Below are 26,314 nucleotides of genomic sequence, written 5' to 3'. Positions count from 1 at the left end.
GAACGGAGACAAGCTGCTTTGAAGTGTCTGGGCACCCCCCCACCCACCTCCCCCCGCCCCCCCAGACCTTCCCCCCCATTCCGAATTCGCCTGTTTATCTTTCTTCTCACAACAGCTGGATGTTAGCGCCAGGAAGCCATTCTGAAACATTGTTGTGGGCATTTGAGAACTTAAACAAGCAGGACCTGGATATGAACACATTCATTGTGCCCCATGTCCTGCTAACGGCCCCACTGTCCGCTGATTTATTGGCCTCTGCGAAGATTCGCACGATGGCCACTCTTGATTAAGTGAGTTTGGTGGAAGGGCTCTCTCTCCACGTGACGGACAGCTCACATGAACTTCAGAAGGACTGGCTCAACGGAGTCGGTTGACCAAGACGGCGGGGCCAGCCCCCTTTCGCTTATGAAAACACGCGTCATAAATATGCCATTTCAGCACCAGTTTCACCCAGACACGCACGTTTGCTGCTCCAACGGTCCAAGCTTTGGCCGGAAGTGAACTCTGTTTACACAGACCGTTTCATTTCCAAAAGCACTTATCACTAAATTACTTTGGGTGATGTAGAGGCTGTTACTCAGAATTGTTTTGCATTCCCTTTTTTAAAAATCTGTCAAGCAAATTAGCTCAAAGCGGTTAACTGTCTAATAGATTATTAACCACAGTAGAAGTAAAAAGAAACAAAGCAAGAGACTGAAGACAGAAAAGGAAAAAATATCCAGCTCTCATGCTTCGGACTCTTTGTGTATAAATATGGTGCACAGGAAGTGACCTCACAGCTCAGTGGTATGAGTAGAATCTGATGAGGAAGTTTTCTGAAGTCTAGTTCATGAAGTAAGTGATACTGTGTGGAAGTTGTGCATTCCTTCTGCTAACTTTTTACGGCTTCACGTGACACCGCGCTGAAAGGAGCCGTTCTCCGCTCGGTCGACTGTTTGCCTCACTCTTGATCATAACAATTATTGCCGAAATGCAAATAATTTGGTCCCTTTTATAAAAAAAGACAGCAAATAGTATAAAGTTTTTCCAGTGCATTGTGAAGAACGCACAATCCCACACACAGCCGTTAGCCTAAAGTTGTGTTTATTTTTTCCTTCAATTAATTGTTCGTCATAAATTGACTTTGACACATAACATGTGTATTTACAGATGAGCAGCCAGCTTTATGTCTTTTCTGTGGCTTCTTGTACTGTATTATTTTAAATCTGAATATGAATCATCCTTTATTTTTTTCACCAAGTTGTGGTTTGGGTAGTGTATGACTGGGCAGTGTTCTTATGATGTCATTTTAAGAATGTCATAATATTGTCACTGAAGCCATTGAGACCACATATCACGCCAAAGGCCTGTTTCTTTTACTTACATGTTTACTGAGGTAATTTCACTGAATAGAGAGAAGTCACATCACTCATTTTGATTGAACAATCACCATGGAAATCCAGAGCCCTGTCCCCCCATAACGTCAATTTTTGTTGGATTGACTGAAGAATATCCAGCCTGCCATGATGATATTACATTACAGGCATTTAGCATATGCTGTTATCCACAGCGACTTACACAAATTTACACAGCATTTACACTGCATTCATTTATACAGCTGGATATGTACCGAAGCCATGCAGGCTAAGTACCTTGCTCAAGGGTACAACGGCAGTGTCCCACCTGGATGTCGAAGCAGTGACTGGTTACAAGACCACTTACTTACCCATTATAATACATTGTCACCCCATATGATAATATGCCCCTGATAATATGGTACTGAAAACAGTGTGTTTCCCCCAGATCTTTTATCGCTTTATTTCCAGCCAGGGTGGGCGGTTCACTCCAAACTGCCACTCCGTAGGACACAGTGGGATCTGGGTTGGAGCTCGCCGCACAGTAGTGTAGTTTCATAAGAATATTGTTCCCAGAACGTGCCGCTTGACCTGCCTTTTAAGTTTATGGTGGTGCATGTGTTCAGACTACAACACCTCCTCTACTGGAAACAGTCTAAACTGGAACACTGGTGACATCACTTCGGAACCCGGTGCCAACGCAAACAGGCCCAGGTGTGCGTAAAAAAAAAAGAATCGTGAAGAATTTAAGACCTCAAGTGATTTTTCTCCAGTTTTATTGCACACTCTGAAACGTGTGCCTTTATTTCTGGAGGCACTTTGATCTCTGAATCGCAGACTGTAATGTGAGACTTGGTTACGTCCAGTGTGTTAGGCAGCATTTCATGTTACGCACGATATGTTCCAGTTTTTTTTAATGCAGTGTGTGACGGGGTGTATCGAATCTAAAATTCTGTCATGGCTTTATATAGAACAGTGTAAATAACTTGCTTCACGTTGTACATGTGTGGACAGAGTAACTTCATGCTGGATATCTTGTGTTACAATGGCTGGAAAACCATGCGTTGTTATGACCTCACTGTGGTCTATTGGTTTGGTCGGTGAATAACCCAACTTCAGGGGTCGTGAATCACATGTCAAATCCCCAGGTGAGACATTGCTGTTACGCCCTGGAGAAAAATACATTCAGTGAGCTTCTTGGGTAGAAATCCAGCTGTGTAAACTGGCATAGAATTTGTAAAGAGTCACACCACATGCCTGGGATTAAGAAGTCTTCCAAGCAAAGAAATGGTCTTAATGCTGATATCTAATAAATCAAAGGGTTTTTTTAACAGGTTTAGGACTATGATAGGGATGGTCTCCTAAGTGCTTCACGCTCTTCTGTGATTTTCTCGTGTGTGTTTTAAAAGCCGTTCCTGACGATTTGGCGTGAGCGTTTGCTCGGGGTTCACGGTGATCTCTCATCCCACCACCTCATCAGTTGTGTGGTGTCTGGGTGTGAGGTCTGGATAGCTGGATATCTGTGTTGGCTAACAGGAGCCAGAGCTCCACAACAGCCTTTGAAAGGGTACCAGGGAACCCCAGGCAGATGTTGATAAGATAAATCTTTATGCTTTAGTGCACTGTTCCTCGCCAATATACATTCCACACAGATTACTTAACACAAGCCTCTTCCAACCAGAGTTGCCCAGGACTGGCAAATTTAATGATGTATCTGCAGATGTGGCTTCTGTATGGGTGCCATAAATCTGAGCCAGCAATCTTTTGCTGATATAGATACACATGTAGGTATATCAGCAAAATCGCATCATCAGCTAAACAAAGTGAATGAAAGTTCTAATGTCCTGTTAACTGCTGCAAAAATGCCCTGTCCAGGTTTCTAATTGATTTATTCTAATTTTTCAGCCTCATGATGGCCTGCTTTACTGGCATTGACACTTATTTGGTCCTCATATTGAGAGACAACAGCAACAGACTCCAAATGAAAATACCACATCTAGATTATGCATGAATTCATGCTGCAAAGACACATAGCTGGCCAGGAAACAGCTGAGCAGCCAAATTAAAGCTGACAGTTGGCAATTTAATCTAATATTCCCTGTTTTATTTCAAATCCAGTGTGCTGGAGTACAGAGCCAAAACAACAAAAAATTGTGTCACTGTCCCAATACTTTTGGGATATTTACCTATCTAGTCTCATTATTGTCGTTGATTGCTTTTATTTTATAAGCACTCGCTGGTGACAGCGAGGTCCTTTGTATTGGTCCTTTGTCAGGTTTCTCAGTGTGGATATCTTCGGTGAATTCATTCCTTGAAATAAATGAGCAGAAGTTCAGAAGTTGTCAGCTTCAGTAGGATGTGAGTGAGCTTGGCTTTGGCTGCTTGTTTTCCTCAGAAGATGAATGACGGGGGTTTAAAAAAAAAAAAGAAGTTCCAAGTGCCAGAACTCCTAAAATATTGGAAAATGGGCCAAATCAGGACTTTCCAAACTCTGAACCATGCCCGTTTGAAGCATTCTGTTGAAAAAGAAACTCAAATAGAGAATGAATAGCATAATTATTATTATTATTATTATTTGTTATTCAATTCAGGTTACAAAACACAAAATAATGCAGTATGAAAGCAGTTCCCTGTCTGTGATTCAAACCCACAGCCCTCTGGTTATAAGCCCGATTTCCAAACCACAGGACCACACTGTCAAATCATCTTTTCCTTTAGTGTCAATTAATGCCTTGCTTCTGTTCACTACATTACCCAGGCCTACTTCAGATACTGTAAATTCGTAAAAGCGACTGCCAAAGGTAGAGAGCTTCTGGCTTCCCTTTTCGTTGGTTGGAGCAGTCATGAGGAAATATGGAAAAGTATCGTTTCTGCCAGTGTTAGCCGTTAAAAACGGCGGGTTCACTATTTCAGCGTAATGGATACACAAGCACTACCTCATAATTTAGTGATACTGACTGTAGAAACCAACATCACACAGATTGTGTTGTTTAGTGTGCCATTTAGCTCATTAACTGAGAAGTATAATTTATTGTTTATCGCCCCTGCACAAGCTAGTGAAAAGCTAGAGTCTTGCAGTTATTTTTCTGCAGGGGTTTGACTTGCTGCTTACCTCCCGAGTGTTCAGTTACACTGGCTTTGCCCGTGCTAACTCAGATATCCCGTCAGAAATCTGTTACGAATCTCGAGTGGACTGTGTTTACGTTGGCTTCGCTTCCCCTTTCAGACCGGCTTCAAAATGTAAGCAGCACGGGACCGAACGAGGTACAAGAATGCCCCGCGTTTCAAACGGCAGGATCTCTCAGCCGGCGGCTAACTGAGCCGTAGCCTTGTTTCTGTGTGCAGCAACAGCTTGCTTCAATCAGCCGCGGGGAAAATGAACTCTGGAGATGCCCCATGTTTGAAGGGAAAGTTTAAAATAAGACTTCCACACACCGGGGATCCACGTCGCTCTCATAACACCGGGGGTGGGTGGGTCTTTGCCGACCTGCCCACACCGACCGTGTCTGTTTTTGTCAACAGCGGCTCATGAAAGTTACTTCCCGTGATATCGCCTTACAATTGCAACGGAACCGCAGAGCCAGCTTTGACCGGCGTTTTATGAAAACTTAAAGCGTGTAAACTGAGCTTTGTCAAGAGAGGGTCGTGTCCTCCCCTAGCTCTGCTAGATTATATGGCATCAGTAAAGCAAGGGATTTAAAATAAAATGTGACTTTCCAGCGAAGTCACGAGCGAATATCAGATAACCCCGGTTGTGTAAAGCTATCTAAACGGTCCTCTCCCACCAGGCTTGACCTCGAGATGGTGCCGTGGGTAGAATGTCTGGAATAACGATAACGATTATGTTATTGGATTCCAACTGCAATACTCCCAATGACACATTTTTGAAGTAAAGGAGTTAGACAGTTATTCGAGATTGGATCTGTGCTTCCAAATTTCCCCCCCACAAACACTGACAAAAGGAGTAGTTTTTATGAGCAGTTCTCAAGTTGTTCCATAATTTCAAGATTTGACTTGACAATGGAAGAAAACCTGTCCCAAAAGGTATTGTTCTGTTTTGGAAAGCAATGGGAATATATAAATTAATTTCATGCATGCGCACGCCTGCAAACCGATTATTTAACGTGTGACTATGACGTTCATGAAGTTCAGACCATAACATGAATCAAAGGGGTGAACTGAGCCAGTGATGAATGAAAGGTAATAATTGCAACAGCTAAGGCAGCTTGTCAGTTGCTTCTACAGAGACTCTATCCAAGAGCATTGTGGGACAGGAGCGAAACGAGGCGCCAGAAGTGTGTGTCCCGCATTGGACTCGCACTCCTTTTTTGGTGCTATTTTCGTCTGCTCCCCTCTTCTGTATCGAAGGCTGCATACTCTGCAGATGGGTCGCCGCGTTCAAATCTGAAACGGCTGCTTCCTGTCTCAGTGGCAAATCTGCTGTCTATTATGGGTAAAAGAAGAAAAAAAAAACTATTTGTGTATGTTCCTCCCCCCCCCCCCCCAATTCACACACGGCAAGTATTTCAGACGAGCATTTATGTAGAGTTTAGGTTTCCATTTCCCCCCTCATTGTAAAAAAAAAAAAAAAAAAAAAAAAGTGAAAGGAGTGTTCCCCTTCTTTCTTGGAAGGGGGGGGGGGGGGGGTGGGGGTACATAGGATCTTGTGGCTTTGATGTGCGAGCCAAACATCTGCTCACTCTCTCCTCTTATAAATATCTGCATTAGTACCAGCCTTGGAAGCCCTCAGAAACTAACTCATACGAGGACTGTTTGCCTCAGTTGGCATTGTCTTAAGTTTTACCTCATTTGATCTGTCTGTCTGTGTGTGGAAATGCTGTGTTAGGCATTTCACAATTTTAGAGATTTTCCTGTTGCATGCACACAACTAGACATTTGATCTCCTTGAGGACAGACTGATTATAGAAACCTTCTTTCTGAAATATTTAGTTCAATGTCAAGGATTTGCAAAAGGCATGCAATGTCTTCTGTAGTGAAAATGGATGTCGAGTATGCCTGTATGTATGTAACATATACACTACAATGCCAAAAGTATATGTGGACACCTGACATTCCAACATCTCACCCACAATTATGGGCATTAATGTGGAGTTGGTCCATGCTTTGCTGCTATAACAACCTCCACTCTTCTGGGAAGGCTTTGTAGTTGATGTTGGAGCATTGCTGCAGGGATTTACTTCCATTCTGCCAAAAGAGCATTAGTGAGCTTGGGCACTGATTGGACGATTAGGCCTGGCACGCAGTTGTCTTTCAAATTGATCCCGAAGGTGTTGGATGGGGTTTCAGGTCCGGGCTCTGAGCTGGCCAGTCAAGTTCTTCCACACCATTATTGACAAAACCATTTCTGTATGGACCTCACTTTGTGCCTGGGGGCATTGTCATGCTGAAACAGGAAAGGGACTTCCCCAAACTGTTAGGGAAGCACAGAATCATCTAGAATGTGATTGTATGCTGTAGCATTGACGTTTTCCTTCACTGGAACTAAGGAGCCTAACCCAAACCATGAAAAATAACCCCAGACCAAGGGGTGTCCAGATACCTTTGGTCATATAGTGTGTATATAAATCTGATTTTACCTCCCAAGCTGTCTATGCAGTTGAGGGACTTTGGCTTGGTGCAGTGCCCTGAGGTTTGGACCCATACCATGCCAGCGCTGGCACTGACAGACTGTGCTTAATTTGCTGTAGCGTCACCCGGGGAGGCAGGGTGACCTTAAATTTTTAACCCTTCGAAGAGCAGGTTTTTTGGAATTTTCTTTTCATTCCAAATTCTAAGACAGTGTTCTAGAACTCCAGTGGTTTCCGTTACCAGCAGTGATCGGTTAATTGGCATTGGAATGTTCAGTTAAGAACATTCTTATCATGTATTTGTGACCTCGCACCTTTGTCGGACCAAATAATACGCGATTAGAATGTTCTTCACTGAACATTCCAATGCTGATGTAACAATTGCTGCTGGTAACTGAAGGCGGTGGAGTTTTAGAACCCTAATTCAAATTCCAATAAAAACATACTCTTCAAAGGGATAGGAAGGGATTCCCTGCTTCACTCAATGTCCTGTGAACATCAGCTTCTCTGGCCTGTGTGAGCTGCATTGGCAGAACATGCAGTTGCTTGGCTCAGCTGGCCATTGTAGAATGCAGCCTCCTGAACTGATGTGAGTGTGACGTAGGAATGGGATGGAACCTACGATTACAACTGGTCATTCCAAATTGAAAACAAAAAGTACAATGCATGTGTGTGTATGAACGTGTGTGTGTGAGCATGCGTGTGTGTGTATGAACGTGTGCAGGTGAGTATGTGCGTGTGCATGAACGTGTGCAGGTGAGCATGTGCATGTGGGCATGCATGTGTGTATGAACGTGTGCGTGTGGGCATGTGTGTGTGTATGCGCACACACCTGAGCAAGTGATTATCAGGCCCTGCGTTAGTCTTGCGGTAATTGGAGCGGAATTTTTTTCCCAGCAGCCTCCTGCTGTGCTTCCCCAGCTTTATGAGCAGCTGCCGCCGCGGTCGCTAACGTGACTCAGATGTGCTCATCCCTCGATCGCCCGAGTCGTCCGTCGTCTTCGCGGAAAGAGGGTGTGAAATTTGTAGGACGGAAAAAAAACGAGAAAAATACAAGACTTTTATTGAGATTGTTTCCATTCATCTTGAGCTTTGAGGAATTGCTGGAACATATGATAAGCATTAGCCTTGATTCTTTAGATCATGAAAAACATTTCAGCTTATCAGTCCATGATGCTGGTGTTCAGCAGCCTATCAGTGACTGCTGTGGAATCATTGCCTATATTCAATCAACTTTGTTCTTACCTCTCTGACTTACAAACAGCTAAATGTTTACATTGATATATTGATCCGGAACGATGTATTGGCTCATGGGGCAACAATCCGATTCAATCAACCTACAATCGATCTGTGTCGTTATAAATCGTAGCAACATATTTATTTAAAAATGTCCATAATCTTATGGCAGTTTGCTCTTGGAAGATGTTAAATGTTGTATGTGTGCAATACATATGCATATACTTATAATTCTTCAAACACTAGAGTTAATTTGTAAACATTGTTACCCTGCACAGGCAATGATACTAAAACAGTTCATTCAGCAACTTTTCATGCAACATAGAAAAATGGTTCACATTGTGAGCTCTAGGTATGGTGGACGAGATATATACTCAGGTGGGGGTTGCGTTACCTTACATCTTGTTTTGCGCGAGGTCGAGAAATAGTCAGCTGACCGCAGAACCGCCACCTGTTTAATATAAAATATGACCAAGTCAGGAAATGAGAACTCGTGAGTGTGTTTGGTGCTCAGGAAAGCTTTTATTGCTTCTTTTGAGGTTTAGCTAGCTCACCTTAAGTACTGACCAAGTGGGAACTAGTGGGGGGGTATCTTAAGCAAAATAAAAATTTAATGATAAATAAATAATGGGGTTTCAGCAATAAAATAAAAAAATGCTGTTTGCTTTTACCTGTTAAAACAGCAGCTTTGCCCTGCAGTGCTGTATGGACAGATGTGCGTGAATGTGCATTTAATTAGAGAGCTGGCCCTTGGTGGAGTATTCTCTCTCTCTTTTTCTTTTTCTTTCCTGGTGATTTTTTCTGATTTGTTTTTACAGCTGCCAGTGTCCCCCGCTGCGTATGACACTGGTATTTCCATTGGCATCGGCCAGCTCGCCCTTATGAGAAAACAGAGAGGTCTGAGAGGAACCCGGGCTGCGGCGTTGTTTGACCTGAACAAACTCCAGTTGGGAAAAAGCCGAACTTTACAGAATGCACCTGCTACAGCTACGTCGATGTAGCGTGAGCCCGCCCCCCGCGTTCAGGCATCAGTGTGGCACTGTGGGGGGGGGGGGGGGGGGGGGGAGTTTGTGTGTGCGGTTTAATGTGTGGAGTAGGGGTTACCGCTGGTGTGAAGGCATATCCGTGGGGTGTGATAGTGTGCATCCATTTCTGGTTCCTCTCCAAGGTTGTTCATTTGTAAAGGGGTGCTGTTTGTGATGGTAACTGTCAGTGTGTTCTTATTTGGTTAAGGATGCCTTATTGAATGGAAGCAGATTGATCATATCAATGAAGACTAAGCATACCTAAATATTTAATTTCTAATAATTTTAGTGTTTTGCCATAATTGCAAAAGGTAAATGCAGTTATTTCACGTGGAGGTCAGATTGCGTCCGCTGGGTGTGAAACCTCTGAAGTTCTTTGGTGGAAACACAGACCCTTTTGTCCCAAACCCAGATGAACTTCCCACACGAATTCAACCGGCATTTTCTGTGAATGAGAAAGTCTGATTCAGGGTTTTTTTTCTTTTCTCAAGGACGGAATCCCTGTGAAAACAAGGTTTATTGTCCGTCTGTCTGAAGGCGAAAAATTCCAGAAGCTCGCCTCGTCTCGAAAACCGTCTCACGGCCTCCGAGTGTAAACGTCTGCGGGGCCCGTTTCCCCAAAAAACGTTAGCGGCCTTCGCTAGCAGCTAGCGGTGCCTCGCGCAGGGAAGCGTCCGCTTCTCAGGGACACTCGAACCGCGGCCCGAAGTCTCCGTGCTCGTGTTTACACCGAGCGCTTTCTCCTCGGCTTACAGAAACCCGCGGCCTGTCAGAGCCGCCGTCTAACTCCCGAGAGACTGAAGACACTGTGCGGTCTGTCCGGTCCTTGATCCAGAGCCAGACACCGGGCCAAATCCAGACCGATTCTTATTGTCTGCTCAGTAACTTGCTTTGCTTGCACTTTGGGCGCTTGTATATTATACAAGGTAAAGAAAATGGAGGGAACTTTCAAACAAAGCTGACACAACTGGTTATCTTTCAGATTTATGGATGCACTGTTGGTGTAATTATTCCTGTAATTACAGTAGCTATGGTTACCTTATATTGCATTGCTTTATATATACATAGTTTTTTGTGGGCGGTGTATGTCTGCCCAAAGAACAATTCATTTCATTCTTCGATTTGGCTAACCGAGAAAGTAGATCCGTTCAATCGTTTTTGCATTCGCCCAAGCTTAAATGCGTCTTCTCGAAGTGTGAGTCCATCGAGTCCATCTTAAATTTGCTGCAGGATTTTCGGTTCAGAAGCCGCAGTGAGAAGTAGTTTTTTTTCCCCAGGACAAGTGTGCGTGGTTAAGAGCAATTACAGTGGCTGAAAAAATAAAGACAGTAGACTTTATTGAATTGGTCGTGTGTTGAGTGTTTTGGGGGGCATCGAGGGCAGGGGGGCGTAGACAGTGTCCCATTCAGCCGTTGGGAAGGGGGGGGGGGGGTCTGAGTCGGTATTTCCCCCAGTCGTTGCGTACGAACCTTAACTTTCAGGGTGGTAGTGCTATGAATGTGGCTTCTTGTGTCCGTTATTCAAAATGGAGCTAAGCCCTACTTTGGGTTCTGGGGGGTGGAGGGGGGGGGCGGTTTTGCTGAGGGGTTTTTATGTTAAGTTGGTGGCCACTTGACGGACAGTCTCTCTCTCTTACATACACACCCACACACACACCCTGTCTGAACTCTTAGATTTACGGGCGAGATGTGTGGTTATGTAGGACAGTTGAAAGTTATAAATTAGCCCAACTCGAAGACTTGCGATAATACGCTCGCGACAGCATGTCGGACGCGTCCCGCTCCTGATATTTATGAAGCTCTGTGGCAAGCCTCATTGGTTCCAAATGTTGTCAAGGAAGTGCCTGAACTGGTCTGTCAGCAGGTACTTGAAAGAGACCAGCTCAGCTGTCCTCACACTGGGAAAACACCAGAATCCTGACGGAACAAAGGAAAACAGGAGATGTTAAAAGCTTTTTTTTTTTTCTTTCTTTCTTTTTCATTTCATCTTCCGCCCAGTTTGCTTTTCGGTTTGGCTCGCTATTGGCTCAGTGACAGATTTTATTTCCATGCGTTGCGCCCACAAAAGACACCCCGAAGAAGCACCTTCCAAATGGTCTGTGATACTGCTGAGTGTGGTAAAGTGTGGCTTTCCAACGTCACTGCTCCATGTTCCATAAAGTAATGCGAATGGAGACCAAAATAAACTTCGCGCTGTTCATTTGAGGTCAGTAGATGAGGGGAAAAAAAGAGAATATTCTTACCTTCCACCATTAAAATCTGCCCCCATACATGCATAAATACAGGTGCTCTCTTCCACAGCGATTTACTTTATGCGTCAGAATTTTAAGACCTTTTTGTGCCATGTTTCTAAAAGAAAAAAAAAATCTTGGGGAAAAAAAATCTATCGAATGGAACTAATATTTTTCTCCCGCACTTAAATCGCTATTCTGTGAAATCGGAAAACTCTAAAAATAGGTGTTGCGGTCTCTCCCAAGTTCTCAAAGTCAGCCAAGTTCTAGGTCATCTTTACTGGGCGATTGGTTCTTAAGGAAGCCTATGGTTCTTAAGGAATCTGGTTACCTCGACAGATAAATTGCGTGGGTGTCGGTATTCGGGGTGGACAGGGAAACGGTTCTGCGGTGCGTGGGCACGAGTTCCCAGAATGCCGCTTGGATCGTGTTACCCATGTCAGACCGTTGGCATGGGTCTACCCTCATCATGTGGCGCTGATTGTTTTACCATCCAGAGGGACCTGCCTGCTGTTAAACTGATTTGCGGGGGCCTGGCCAACGTATCGGATCTAGATTAATACGCGGCTTTGCGGGCTTAAATCCTCCTCTTTTCTTGCAGTTCATACCATACTTTGTGTTGCCACTCGCTCCCTAATTGTACTTCATTCTCCACCAGGACCGCGGACTCAGGAACTTAGTTTACAAAATTCAGCAAAATGGAAAAAGTTTGACATTTTATATAATGCTGTGGGTTTCCCCTCTTCTTAGCAACATACAAGTCATCCCCATTGCTTGTGTTTCCACTGCATAGGATGAAATGGAAAGTCAAATAAAGAATAGTGACTCTGAGTGTGCGTGTGTGCTGTTCCTGCAGGCTGGTGGTTTGTCAGCACGGCGGAGGAGCAGGGCTGGGTCCCTGCCACGTACCTGGACTCTCAGAGCGGCACGCGGGACGACCTGGAGCTCAGCACCTCCAGGACGGGGGAAGGTAAGAGTCCCGGTCCGAGCCATGGGTGCGTGGAGCACCCCTCTGCAGCCTCACCTGGGTCAGTTTGTGCTTCAACAGCACAGTGCACTTACCTGATACTTGATACTGGAGTCTGTGTTAAAGAAGATAGTTATGAAGACTATCAAGACCAGCGAAGGATGTACCTGTGCCTGTTTATATGCATGTTATTTGGTATTGATTGAAATATGCAAATTATGTTCTCTGAAATGGTTTACAAATGATACTGTGCACACAAACTATTGGTACAAGGTCTATTCTGCAAACCAAAAAAAAAAAAAAAGTGTTTTCCTTTTGTGGACGATTTTGGACAATCCCAGTGCTGACTCTGGGTAAGTGACTGATTTTAACATAACAGTGTAGTTCTGGTGTATTTCCCCAACGTTTTAAGGGTCACAGTAGTGCAGATGCGTTGACCATTAATGGACTGACCGAGCGAAAACATGGCGGTTCCAGGCGATGCCGTCGTGAGAACCGAATCCAGTTTCCCGGCCCTCGTGATCCCCTCAAACGCTCGACCGAGACACCGAAGCTCACTGAATCATCTCGCAACAATCCGAGTAATGCCACTTTCCTAGAGCGGGGTGGTGGAGGGGAGGGGCTTGTGGACCAAGTTTATACTTTCTGCCCCCCCCCCCGCCCCGCCCCCCCACCCGTAGGGTAATGGAGAGTGGTGATGGTCACAAAAATATCTGGCTGAAGATTTACTTTGCGTGACAACCACAGATAATAAGCTCATCTTCTGGTCAGCTGATCGTTACCGAGGTTACGGTGCATTGGGGGTACCCGGCAGTAATGTAGTGAAATGGCTCGTGTTTGTGCTAACAGCATTTTTTTTTTTTTTTTTTACTGTACATTTTTGCAGATGTTGACACACCAAGCGCATTCTTTCCCTGCCCCTTGACTATGTCGTAATCCTCCAGTTGTAGCGGGGGGAGGGTACTTTTTTAAAGAAAAATGTCTTGTGTGTCGACTGCCCTAAAACGTTTTTATCTTCATTGGTGTGCTCATGTCACGCACACGACAAAAAAAGAGATTCTGTTCAGTACGGCTTACTTTCAGTGCAGAAACACTCTGTGATGTACGTTAATAAAATTGTTTTTGGGGTGGGGGGGGGGGGGGGGTTGCGGGGGTTGGTGGGTGCCCAGTTGTGCTATTGGAAACAAAAACGCTATAAAATTTGTAAAGGTTTTAAAGAGTGCCACAGAGCAATGCCGTCTGTCCTTACGACGCCTGACCCAGTGCACACCGTCATCTGCAGCCGCCTGGCTCGTCTCTCATTGGCTGTTGAGGGGTCAGACGTGGTGCGCTGATGGCAGGAGTTACTGCTCTGCTTTGTTACATCACTGCTGGGCTCCCCCCCCCCGGCCCCGGCCCCCCACCCAGTGGAAAAAGCGTGTCCGCGCGTCTGTCCTCAACGCGGTGCGGTTTCCCCCCGCCTGCCCTCGCCTCACGGCCCGCGCCAGATATCCCATGAGCCTCCTCTTCTCTGCGTCACGCTCCCCTACTGTATTTGTGGCCAGCTGCATCCAATGGGCTCTAACCCACCCACCCCTCCCCCTCCAGTTTTAATTTGTTCACTGAAATATAATATGCGGTGAGCTGAGTTGCTCGAGAAAAAGTCTCTGTCTTTGTCGTTAAACACTTTCCTTTGAATGCCTGATGTATGTGATATATGGATTACTGAGGAAAGTGAGGTGGGGGTTGGGGAGAAATGATATTTATTTCACGTTTTTTGATCATGGTTACATTTTGAATATTCCTTTGGTGTCTGCACTAATGGGCGTAACAACGTTCTGGGATCGCGTCAACCGAACGCTCAGCCAACGCTTTGGAGAGCAGATGTAGTGCGTTACGACTTTCATCGCTGTTCAGCCATAAAATACTGCGCATTGAAAACTTTGACAGCTTGTTGCCTGTTGACTTGAATGCGTGTCATAGGAGGGGGAAAAAAGCTGTAATACAATAGGCCTTTCACCGCTCGTTTGAAAAGTGATAAATTATAAATTAACCTGTGGAGCGTTGAGGAATAGAATCCCCCACGTAGGATACAGGGCTAGAGTGCAGTGTGACAGCACTGTTTACCTGAGTGTCTGCCCTGTTTCTGACCGTGCGGTTTGGAGGTGCATGGGTTTGGAGCTATTCTTACTGTCCATAAATATGCAGATAGTTGGCTAAGATCGAGAGACCCAAAGCAGTTCCTGCACTTGATTTACGTCCTGTCTGGGATCCAAAGGCTGTTTCTGGCGCTGTCATGCTAGCGTTTAAGCTAAACTGATGGAGGATTGGAAAGCAAGCCGCATACACAGTGTGACACTGATAAACGCAGGCACATTTTTAACCGTGGATGGTGCAACTCTCGGATCTCAGAGAGCGCGCTGGCCTCTTAGACGGTGTAAGGCCGTTCAGCCAATCGCAGTCAAAGAGCTGGATGCTGATTGGCCTCTTAGACGGCGTAAGGCCGTTCAGCCAATCGCAGTCAAAGGTCACACGCAGAGCTGGATGCTGATTGGCTGCTGTGGGGACAATCTGTCCCGTCAGGTCTTCTGTTTCGCCTGGTAAAGCCTTCGGCACCGGTAACGGTGTGTTCTGGTGAGGAGCTGGGGGGAGGATGGTGGGATCCAGCTCTCACTACACAAGTCATCCAACTGTATGTGATGAGCAACTCTTAATTAAAGCGACACTTCCATCAACCGCCAAAATTCAAGGGTTTTCTCTGGAGGGTGACGACTGTCACGTCTCAGGTACTCGTTTCGTTCCTTACTGTAGAGTAATAAGCGCGCCTGGAAAGGTCCTTCATCGTTTCTTCTCTGTGAAAATCACTCTCTGGCTTCAGAGATTGTGCTCTGTCAGATTATACCGCCAACTCATGCAAGGGGAGATCAGAAAAGACATCTAGTGCCAAAATTCATCCTACTAACCCTTTGAATCTCCCATCTTTCCCAACCACATTTCCCATCAAAGTTTTTTCTCCCTCACCCTTTGGTGTCACTTGAGCCCAACAGTCCTTTGATATGTGGTCTGTGTAGTACTGACACAGAGTACTGAGAAGTTAATAATATCCTCTGTATGCATTTACAATGCTTGCCAGCAAATCTGAAACTCACATGGAATTGGCACCTCTTTTATTCAAGTTTTTTTTTCTTTTTAAAAGCTGAGGATTTTTAAAAATTTGTACAGGAAGTGGCGCTGCCATCTTGCAATGTGTATGGTTTAAACAATCCCATTGATTGTATTCCAGGAACAGCTAAACAAATGGTTTCTTGCCATTTTTTTTGTGAGAAGGACTTAGCGTGCCATGGTGTTTTACATGGTGTGACACAAAGGGTCTCCACACTTTAAAATAACTGACATTACTCCCATAAGGCGTCATTCCATTCCTAATCTTCCATGTAATCCCTTCTCCATGTAACTAATTTTTACATAATTTTGTTTGTCCTGGTTTTTTTTTCTCCATGTTTTTTTTTCTCCTTTTTTTTTGGTTTCCAATCCATGCTCATCAGTTACTAAGCGGAGAAAGGCTCACCTGAAGAGGCTGGACCGGCGATGGACGCTGGGCGGCATCGTCAACCGACAGCAGAGCCGAGGTGAAGAAACTCCGGGGGGGTTCTCCCTACACTGCCCCCTGTGGCTGTTTCAGGAACTGCACCCATGCCTCCTCCACAGCATGATCACACACTGTCCGAATCCACGGTACTCAGCCAATAATAACTAGACCGCAGACTCTGTAACAAACTGAGTTTTATGGGTAATTTCAATCCTCACATTCCTTCTGTTTGCTAGGTAGTTGCATGTGTCCTTTGAAATCTTTAACCATTTTGTTTTTATGGTTTTTGATAAGTCAAAACCTTAGAACAAAAAAACATTTGGAAAACAGATTATTGGTCCACCTTGCTTAGCTCCCATCACCACATTTAATACACTACCTTTCCCAATTTGTTGGATATAAAATAAAAAAAACACCTTCTGTTTTATATTGAAAATCCAGATGGATATTTTTTGAAAAAAGAGTAACTCAGACTTAAGATCGTCTGGTCTTCCGGGAAATCAAAGTTATTACCTTAGAATCCTCTGCCTCCCTTTGAGTAATCATTGATTCAGGCAGAACAGACGGTCTAGTGTCTAGTCTCAGGATTAGCATAAGCCTATGCACTGCCTTCTCCTCTGCTGTTTGTCATTGTTTGCCTGAGTATCGTGGATAAGGACAGTACTGCACGCTAACCTAAGCTGCTTCCCACTGCTGTGCATTAGCTGTGAGCATTTAGCTGTTGGGTACTGCCACACAAGCTCTCCGTGTTGGAGAGCACTGGTGATCACAAGGAACCTACCTTACTGGGGCTAGAAATCTCTCCTGCATGTTGCTGGTTTGACTTGGGTGAAGGTGATGAACGTTAATTTTTCACTTTTTTTCACTCTTTCGCTCTGCTGTGAAGGCCGCTCGAAGCATGCAGCTGCGGCAACATCGCTCTGAAATCCGGTGGAAAATTTTTTTTCCCCGCCATTTTCCTCACTGATTTGACTGGTGTGCTACACTGCCCTGGTCTGAACAAGCCATGTAGCTTTCGTGTGCTGTGTCTCTTTCATGTGTTGTGTCACTGTAAATTTATGACTGTTGAAAGTGTGGTTTTTGCAAAATGGGACTTCTGCCAGTCATTCCCGGTGAATCCCATGTGTTTTATTCATCGATAAAGCTCCTGGCACTTAGACAGGCTGTCCTCCGGCCACCAATAATAAAGAATTTCTACTGACTTGCAGACTTGTGGACCAAAGTCAGAGGTTTTATAACTTTTTATAACGGCCATTAGTGAGAGAGAGAGCTGAGTTTCATGGAGGAAACGGCCCGTAAAAGGTCACTCTGATGAAGGCGATGCCTCTGCGGGGTGAACTCGATGAATACCCGTGAAACGCCTGCGTTGTGTTCCCTCCCGTTCTCCTCCGGTTTCGGTGGAAGGTGTGAGCGGAGCGGTGGGGTGTATGCTGGGTAAAATAACGCGCAGGGGGTGGACGACGCGAGAGAGAGAGAAGCCGCGGCCCCGGGCTGGCGGCGTTTACCTCGGCGCGTCCAAGCGAACACCTCCTGGATCCCCGCGGGCTTTTTCCGCCGCGGAAAATAATCCCGCCGTGAAAGAACTGCTGACCGTGGGAAAACCGTCGGCTGCTCCTGACAGTGCGTTCGCCCTCCCGTTTTTCTTTTTTTTTTTTCTTTTTCTTTTTTTTCCCCGCCTGTGGTGGCAGGGAGGAGAGAGTGAGAGGGACCCGGGGGTGCCAGGCGATTCGTGTTTTCGGTGGTTAAAAAGGGGAAACTTATTCACAGTTTCCCCTTTTCGGGGCGGGAGAGTCGGGCGAGGGGAGGCAACATAAGGGCTCTGAACTCCTGGCCTGGAGCTTCACTGGTCCTCCACGAGCCACTTAGAGGGGCAACCATCGATTTCCCCTCCAGATACACTCAGAGTATGAATGCTGGGGGGCTGGTGTGAATCGACGGGAAATCTTTAGCGTTCGATTGCTGTTCTTAACTGAACGTTCTAATGCTGATGACACAATCACTGCTGGCAACTGAAAGCAACGGAGTTCTAGAACACTGACTTAGAATTTGAGAAAAAACGTTCTAAGAAAACCTACTGATGAAACCTCACCCTGTTCCTCCGCCCCTCGTATCGGTTTCAGAATTGATAGTCGTATTTGGGGCACAGCGATGATGGCCGCGTGTTTAAGACTCCTGTCTGGCCCAGCTGAGCGAGAGCGAATGGGAGCGTGACCCGGCTTGGCTCCTCCCCCTTCAGCGGCTCTGTCGGGTCGGTCTCGGCCTCGCTATACGGCTCCAGTAATTAACCCTGACCGACCGGGCAGGAATGACAGGCGGGGGGGGGGTGCACGCCCCTCTCCGGCCTTTCGGGACCTTACAAATCAAGCCCCCGTCTCTGCGCAGCGGCACAGCCGGGGTCGAAGGTCACGGTGGCCGCCCAGTCGCGACTCTGCCATTTCTCAGGGTGTCAGAGCTCACGGATGATAAAATTAGGAAAACAGCGGAGGTAATATATCAGGAGTGGGGGGTGGGGTGCTTCAGTGCCTTTCCCTGTTAAAAAGTAAGTAAATAAATACCACAGTTCGGACTTTATTGAATGTGTCTGTCATGCTCACTTTCCAACCGGCGTTGTTGTGACAGGCGATTGATGAATAATCCCTGGTATATCTCTCTGCTGCTGGTTTTTACTCTTCTTTGCGGATTATCTGTTTTCAGGTCCGTTTTTTAAACTCAGATAATCTGTTTTCAAGGCCCTTGCAATGCTCTTATCGGTTTTCTGAGGAGCGATGCTCGCGGTCCGGATCAGGTGAGATTTTGGCGTTTCCTCCGCCCTTATCACCAGGCCCCAGCAGCTCCCCGGCGTCTCAGAGGGGCTGAAGCCCTCGGGTAAGGGTCTCAGCGTTAAGGCCTCAGCGCTGATACACAGTGAGACCGAAGCGCTGAGACTGAGAGTGTGTGGGACGCCGTTCCCTGAGCAACGACAGCGCCAGACGGGAGGCTGGGCTGGAATCAGACGGCTTCGCCCTGTAGGGATATCCGGCTCTGGGAATGTTTCGGGAATGTGTTGGGAATGTGGCCTCGGGAGAGGGTCGTCTTTGGGATGTTGGCTGGCAGCGTTCCGCTGGACAGGCTGGTCTGAGGGGGGGTGCGGGGGTGCGGGGGTGAGGGGGGGTCAGCTAAGCGCTGACTTCTGCCCCTGAATTTGAGCGTGTTAAACATGGTGGGTCACAGTCCTGCCTGGGCAGTGTGTCTGTAAAAGTACACCTCCCGAATACTTCGGCTGAGATGCCGCAGCCCTCGCGACGGCCGAATCCTGTAAGTCACAAAGTTGCGCTTTGACGTAACTGAAACTATGGTTAAAAAAAAAATAAAGTACTGCGGGTAGGAAATTTAGTTTTAGCCTTTGATTAAATTAGTCTTTGTGCTCATTGTGCTTCTCTCTCCGTCTCTCCCTCTGGGCCCACAGAGGAGAAGTACATCACCGTGCAGCCGTACAGCAGCCAGGGGAAGGACGAGATCGGGTTCGAGAAAGGGGTCACCGTGGAGGTCATCCAGAAGAACCTGGAGGGATGGTGGTATATCAGGTGAGGACCCCTGCAGTTCCACTCTTACTGCGGGAATACGGACGTTTTACATTTTGGGAATTTTGCTGACCCTCCTACCCCAAGTGACTTTTATATATTTACGTACCATTTGTTTATGCAGCTGCATTTTTACTGCAGTTGAGGTTCAGCTGAGTTCAGGTTCAGTGTATCAGTCTGTGCTCCACCTGGGGAATTTAGCCTGTTAGCGCTCAGTGAGAAGCCCTGTTCCCCAAGCATTATAACTGCTGAAACTGAAGCAATGCACTGAGGTAGCAGACGTCCTGTCTGACTGGAGAGTTTGAGAAACCCAATCACATTTTAATCCCAGTTGTACGGCCAGGTCTTTGTGCTGCAGGGCCAATTGTGGTCAGTGAAAGGCTGTGGAAGGGAAACTGGCTGCTGGTGGATAAAGAGTCTGTCCCTCCAGAATACGCAGCTCATTTGTGCCTAAAATGCGATCTTGCGTCCCAGAGTTCCCTCGGTCCCTGTGCTGTCTCGTCCTCCGTGAACCTCCACTTCCTGCGTAATCTGTCCATCTCCTGTTTGTTGTTTGCGTCTGCCCCATGGGGTGGGGTGGGGCGAGGCGGGGGCGGGGGCGGGGGGGAGGGTTGTCCGTGTGGAGCTGTCTGTGTGGACCGTGTGGAGTCAGACCTGATAGCAATCGCATGCAGAGTATTTAAACAGAGCTCTGTATTACCCAGCATCTCTCTCAGGGCTGTCCTGACTCTCTCGAGGTCCACACTTCTTAAGGTCTGTCCAGCTGACCTCAAACCGTATGACAGTCATTCAGTGTGAGAGAGCGCTGTGCTCTCTGATAGGACGCTCTAAGGTCTGTCCAGCTGACCTCAAACCGTATGACAGTCATTCAGTGTGAGAGCGCTGTGCTCTCTGATAGGACGCTCTAAGGTCTGTCCAGCTGACCTCAAACCGTATGACAGTCATTCAGTGTGAGAGAGCGCTGTGCTCTCTGATAGGACGCTCTAAGGTCTGTCCAGCTGACCTCAAACCGCATGACAGTCATTCAGTGTGAGATAGCGCTGTGCTCTCTGCAGGAGGCTCTACTCTAAAGGCCAGTGGGAGCCTTTTTTACGGACGCTCCCCTCTGCAGGTAACGGGCGCTGTTGACGGCATGTCGGTGTGTCGTCTCGTCTCGTCCCTTCCTCAGGCACCAGGGCAAGGAAGGCTGGGCCCCCGCCTCGTACCTGAAGAAGATGAAGGAGGACTTCTCCTCCCAACGCAAGAAGACCCTGGGGGGCCCCGTGGAGATCATCGGGAACATCATGGAGATCAGCAACCTGCTGAACAAGAAGGCGGCGAGCGAGAAGGACGTGCAGACGGACGGCGCGCCCGAGGAGCCCCCCGCCGCCAAGAGGGAGATCAGCCTCCCCATCCCCTGCGAGGACCCCGGCAGTGGCGCCGCCCTGCTGGACGGGAGGGGGAGAGCGGAGCCGGGGTCCCCTGCTGTGGCCCGCATCGCCCCGCACCGCGTGGAGATCGGTGAGCTCTGCCCCCTCCCCATTCCCCCCCCCGGCCCCACGCCCGTCAGCCTCGTCCAAACACTCCAAAAGACAAATGGCCGTTTTTGTTTTTTTTTTGTTTGCTGAAATAGCGGGCGAAATGGCTTCCAGACTTTTCCAGAGTCTGTTGGAAGTTTGTTTGTCTGGCGCTGAGGGTTTGTCAGGCGGTTTGCTCAAACCCCCCCCCCACACACACACACACTCTCACACACACACACTCACATCACCGTATCCACTGCAGGAAAAGTGTTTATACTGTTTGGACCGGTATGCGGCCTGGTGACAGTTGAGTGAACGCTAAAAGGCGTTTTAATGGGGAGGCTTGAGTAATGGTAGCTTTCTGGCTCACGGTTTTATCTCTTCTTTGTGTAGGCGTACAGGCTTTAGATATGCCACCTCTTCAAAGGTTAAAGTGCAAGCGCCGTTCAGGTATTTTTCGTGCAAGACGCAATCTACACAATGGTGCTAACGCGTGAATCAGGCCATTACTAATGAGTTATGGGTTTAATTCATTTTGAAATAACTCAAGTGCGACTCTGAATTTATGAGGTGATGTGTTACTACTTCTCGGTCTTCTCTGTTGCTAACATTTCATTATATTATGCGGGGAAATAACCCAAAGTGTGACTGGAGTTTGCAGTGTTTATAATTAACTAAAGTATTACTGCAGTTTTTTTTCTTTATAATGGATTTCAGAGCTCTTAGGGTTTTGGCCAGTGCTGTAGTCTAACCGATTGTTTTTGCTTGCCTTGCTTCTTTTCCAGGTTCTGTCCCTGTGTGCTTACTGACCCCTGGTGGTTGGAAAGTGTAACACCCAGGTGTAGACTAATACAGTGTTCATGGTGTTGTCCAGTAAGGAATGCACTTGTTGCATACAGTATTTGTGTGTGTGTGTAAAAGTGTTTGTCGCTGATGGGCGTGTTGTCTTCCAACCAATCAGGTTCTCCGAACCTGAGACAGAAACCGCCACCACGGAGAGAAGCCAGCCTGGTCAGTACTTCCTGTTTTTGTTTTTGTTTTTTTGTTTTTGTAAAAAAAAAAAAAAAAAACTTGATTGTTTCAATGCAAAGATTGTAGATTGGAATATTTATTACTTTAAACTGGATTTAACATTTTCCTTGTTATAATAATAATAATAATAATAATAATAATAATAATAATAATAAATCCTTACATTTATGTAGCACTTCTCGAAACTCCAAGTGCTTTTTTACAACCCACCTCAGTCATTGCCAACGGCAGCCATTTTGTGCCAGAACGCTCACCACACATCAGCTGAGGTGGAGAGGGACAGAACATGTGTGTCCCAATTGTTTTAAAAATCCCCCCACACTTGAGCACTTCATACATACTTGCACACTGTATGCAAATGTATGCTTCACATCGCAATACATCACCAAAGCATGCAAGTACCCAAGTGTGGAGAAATGGGACAGCCCCTTAATGCTTTTTTCTCCTCCCCCCAACAGGGATTTCAGTTACCAAAGCCACCAGAGCCCCCAACTGTTGAGGCAGAGTACTACACCATCGCAGAGTTCCAGTCCTGTATATCTGATGGCATCAGCTTCCGTGGAGGACAGAAGGCTGATGTAAGAGTGTGAATGGTCGCCCTGACAACGCTGTGATTACTTAATTAGAGAGTGATGTAAACGTGTGAACAGTCACCATGACAACGTTGTGACTACTGTAATAGAGACTCTGATCAAAGCTATAATGTTGTAAGATCTTAACAATACTGACATTTGCTCAAAAGTTGAATGAATGCGGAACTCTGTGATGATTTATTACTGTATCAGCATGGGGTTTGCTTCTTCTTGATTCTTACTGCTAACATATTTGCAGTTAATTGCACATTAAAACATGGCCTAATCTGTCCCTCTGGAGCCCCAGATCAACTGGCTTTTCATCAGATTTGCACCCGAGCATGTTATTCAGTACAGAAATGAGCTTAGACAGTTCAGCAGTTAGCATAGCGCAGATTAACCCCTGTCAGTTTCGATGGTATGAAACATGAAATTAGTTGCAAGATACAACTAGTGTGAAGACAACTCTCTGGATCTAGACAATGGTAGAACCAAGCAATGCAATCCAAATAATATGTGGTATGAGGTATGTGTTAGTATGCTGGTGTGAGTGAATGGTGTGTGTGCCCTGCGATAGATTGGCAGCCTGTCCAGGGTCTATTCCTGACTCTCGACCCAATGCATGCTGGGATAGGCTCCAGCACCCCCCACGACCCTGCCCAGGATAAGCGGGTATAGATAATGGATGGATGGATCCCTGTAAGGTTAGTATTTTGAGTATGTAAATGTATTCCACTGTGTCTGCTGGCAGGTCATAGAGAAGAACTCGGGTGGCTGGTGGTATGTACAGATTGGAGAAATGGAGGGTTGGGCCCCCTGCTCCTACATAGACAAAAGAAAGAAGCCCAACCTGAACAGGAGGACCAGCACGCTGACCAGGCCGAAAGTCCCGCCCCCGGCCCCGCCAGTCAAGAAGCAGGACTCCGAGGAGTCCGCCCCGCCCAGCAGCCCCGCCTCCAAAGCCCAGCCCGAGTCGCCCAGCAAGCCTGCGTACGAGGAGCCGGAGTACGACATACCGGCGGTGGGGTGCGACCTGGAGCCAGAGCCGGATTCTCCGCCCCCCGGGGAGCCCGCGGGGGAGGGGAGACGCGAGGACGCGCCCCCCGAAAAGCGCTCCCAGCCGCCCCCCCTGCGGACCGCGTCCTTCAAGGTGGGGGGGTCCGCCGAGGACGTCGCCAAGGAGGAGGAGGAGTCCGTCTACGAGAACGACGGCTTCAGGCCCTGCGTCGAGGACGCGGCGTCCGGGAGGGAGTCCAGCGGCGACTCGGACTCCCCGAAAACGAGCTCCGCCTTCTCCGCGGCTCGCCGGGGCCTGCCGTCCCGGTCGTCGCTGGGGAGCGGGAAGGCCGCGAGGAAGGCCCAGCCCGAGCTGGCCAGGAGCCAGTCCCTAACCAAAGCCGAGGGGGTCAGTCCCAGGTCCTCCTCAGACGAATCCGCTCGGGCCGGGCCCAGGCAGGCGGGCGCCAGGAAGGACGTGGACCTCAGGACGGGCCAGAGTCCCTCCACCAAGCCCAAGCCCGTGGTCCGGCCCAAACCCCTGCTGGCCAAGTCCGAGGGCCCGAGCCCGGAGAAGATGGACATCAGCACCCTCCGGCGCCAGCTGCGGCCCACCGGCCAGCTGAGGCCCGGGCTGAAGGCCTCCCGCGGGGAGGACTCGGAGACGGCCTCCGTCATCTCCTCCGAGGACTCGGTGAGCTCGCGGAGCACCTCCGACCTCTCCAGCACCTACTCCAAGGGCAGCCGGGGCGACTCCGACTTCGAGGGCCCCCTCTACCGCACCACGGACAGCTACGAGAAGGTGCAGGACTCGGAGGTCAGCTTCGCGGCGGGCGTGGAGGTGGAGGTGCTGGAGAGGCAGGAGAGCGGCTGGTGGTACGTCAGGTGCGGGGACGCGGAGGGCTGGGCGCCCACCTACTACCTGGAGCCCGCGCGCCCCCCGCAGCCCGACGCGGCCGGCCCGGAGTCCGACGGCCCGCCCGCCAAGCAGGGCAGCATGAGCAAGTCCAACAGCCTGGAGAAGAATGAGCAGCGGGTGCAGGCCCTCAACAACATCAACCAGAGCATGCGCCGCGGCACCCCGCCCGTCCCGTCCAAGCCGCCCGGCGGTTTCGGCAAGCCCGCGGGCCCGGGCGGCGGCGGCGGCGGCGGCGGCGTGAAGCTGCGGAACGGCGTGCGGCAGCTGGCCGTGCGGCCGCAGTCCGTCTTCGTCTCCGCGCCGCTGAAGGACACCAATGTCGTGAGCGGCTCCCTCCGGAGGAACGAGTCGCTCACCTCCGCCGACCAGCTCAAGGGCGGTGGCGCCGCCGTGCGCCGCAACTCCTCCTTCAGCGCGGTGCGGCCGCAGGGGGGCGCCGCCGACGCCAGGCTGAGGCAGCCGGACAAGGCGGGCGTGGGGGCGGGCACCACGGTGGGGGGCACCACGGGCGGGGGCACGGACGCCCAGAGGAACGGGATCCCCGTCTCCGCCGTCCGGCCCAAGCCCATCGAGAAGTCCCAGCTCATACACAACAACCTCAGAGAAGTTTACGTCTCCATCGCCGATTACCGCGGCGACGAGGAGACCATGGGGTTCCCTGAGGGGACCAGCTTGGAGGTTCTGGAGCGGAACCCCAACGGCTGGTGGTACTGCCAGGTTCTGGACAGCGGCCGGACCCAGAAGGGCTGGGTTCCCTCCAACTACTTGGAAAGAAAGAAGTAAAAAAAAAAAAAACCTCTTACACTTTTTTCTCGTTCAGAATAATGCAAGTTCATTTTTTTTTTTTTTTTAAACAATGAAAATCTAAATCTAAACTAAATGGAAAGAAGAGACACTTTTAGTGCTGGTTTACTAAAATGTATATGTCAAGACTGTTAAAAAAAAAAAAAAACACAAAACAAAAAAAAAAGTGAGTGATGCATTGTCAACTCAAATGAGTGAGAAAAAACTGGGGGTGGCCACTCCCAGTGCCTTAAAAGTTGGGGGGGGGGGGGGAGACAGGAGGGTGTGGTGTTTTCATTGATATTGAAGATAAAAGAAAGTTATTGGCTCCTTTCTGAAAGGGCTGAACGTAAGTATCCAAATGATGCAGGGCCATATTGTGTGCCGTCGTACCTGCTCAGTTCTGTTTTTTTTTGAATGCCAAATGGGTGCCTTTGTTGATTTCGAACAGGATATCTATACTGAAGAATCAACCAAACAGGAATAAATCTAAAATTTAAAAAATGACCAAATTGAATTTAGTGCCATAGGCCTATGTGCATGAGGATATCACCAAACATATGTTTTGTTATCCAAAGTTTGAGAGAAAGAGAAGTTTCCACCCAAGGATGTTAAAGCAAGAGTTTGATCAAACTTGACTGCTCAAAACAAACAGGGAAAAAAAATGTTGAACGTAAAAAAGCAACAACATAAAAAGGATGTCTTGGACTCAGTAACATCTTCTGAGCCCAGTTGAGCAAATCCTTTGTTCTTTTAAAAGTTTTTGTGTGTTTTTAGGTCTTGTATGTTCTTGACTTCCTTAGAGATGTATTTCTGCTGTAGTCTTGTGAACATCCAAACTACTCTCGTCAGCCTGAAATTTGAAGTTCCTTTGACCCTCAAGCAGATGGTCTGTTCTGTTGCCTTTTGGTCAGACTGATCAGATCATCTGTTTGTGGGCCCATTTTAATTGGTTTAAATTTCTATCGTGTGCCTCACATATAACTGATTACTTCTCCTTTAAGA

The 26,314-nt window shown here is 47.8% G+C and overlaps 1 protein-coding gene across 5 annotated transcripts in view; it reads left to right on the top strand.

The window, feature by feature from the left end:
- Nucleotides 1-25,496, top strand: part of sh3pxd2aa (SH3 and PX domains 2Aa) — an 81,914-nt gene extending 56,418 nt beyond the window's left edge. For 2 of the 5 annotated variants that reach the window (XM_035403829.1, XM_035403833.1), the window contains 8 exons: nucleotides 12,270-12,383; nucleotides 15,905-15,988; nucleotides 19,394-19,511; nucleotides 20,677-21,008; nucleotides 21,401-21,457; nucleotides 21,969-22,018; nucleotides 22,498-22,617; nucleotides 23,363-25,496. In XM_035403829.1, the coding sequence (XP_035259720.1) occupies nucleotides 12,270-12,383; nucleotides 15,905-15,988; nucleotides 19,394-19,511; nucleotides 20,677-21,008; nucleotides 21,401-21,457; nucleotides 21,969-22,018; nucleotides 22,498-22,617; nucleotides 23,363-25,309 (2,822 nt within the window). In that variant the 3' untranslated portion in view covers nucleotides 25,310-25,496. The remainder of the gene's footprint in view (nucleotides 1-12,269; nucleotides 12,384-15,904; nucleotides 15,989-19,393; nucleotides 19,512-20,676; nucleotides 21,009-21,400; nucleotides 21,458-21,968; nucleotides 22,019-22,497; nucleotides 22,618-23,362) is intronic. The other 3 variants (XM_035403831.1, XM_035403830.1, XM_035403832.1) reach the window with 3 other exon arrangements.
- Nucleotides 25,497-26,314: the final 818 nt, after the last annotated feature.

This window comes from Anguilla anguilla, chromosome 2 (genome assembly GCF_013347855.1).
Source record: "Anguilla anguilla isolate fAngAng1 chromosome 2, fAngAng1.pri, whole genome shotgun sequence".
In the NCBI taxonomy this organism is placed as follows: Eukaryota; Metazoa; Chordata; class Actinopteri; order Anguilliformes; family Anguillidae; genus Anguilla; species Anguilla anguilla.
Note: the sequence above shows the minus strand (reverse complement) of the source record. Positions and strands in the feature narration are given on the sequence as shown.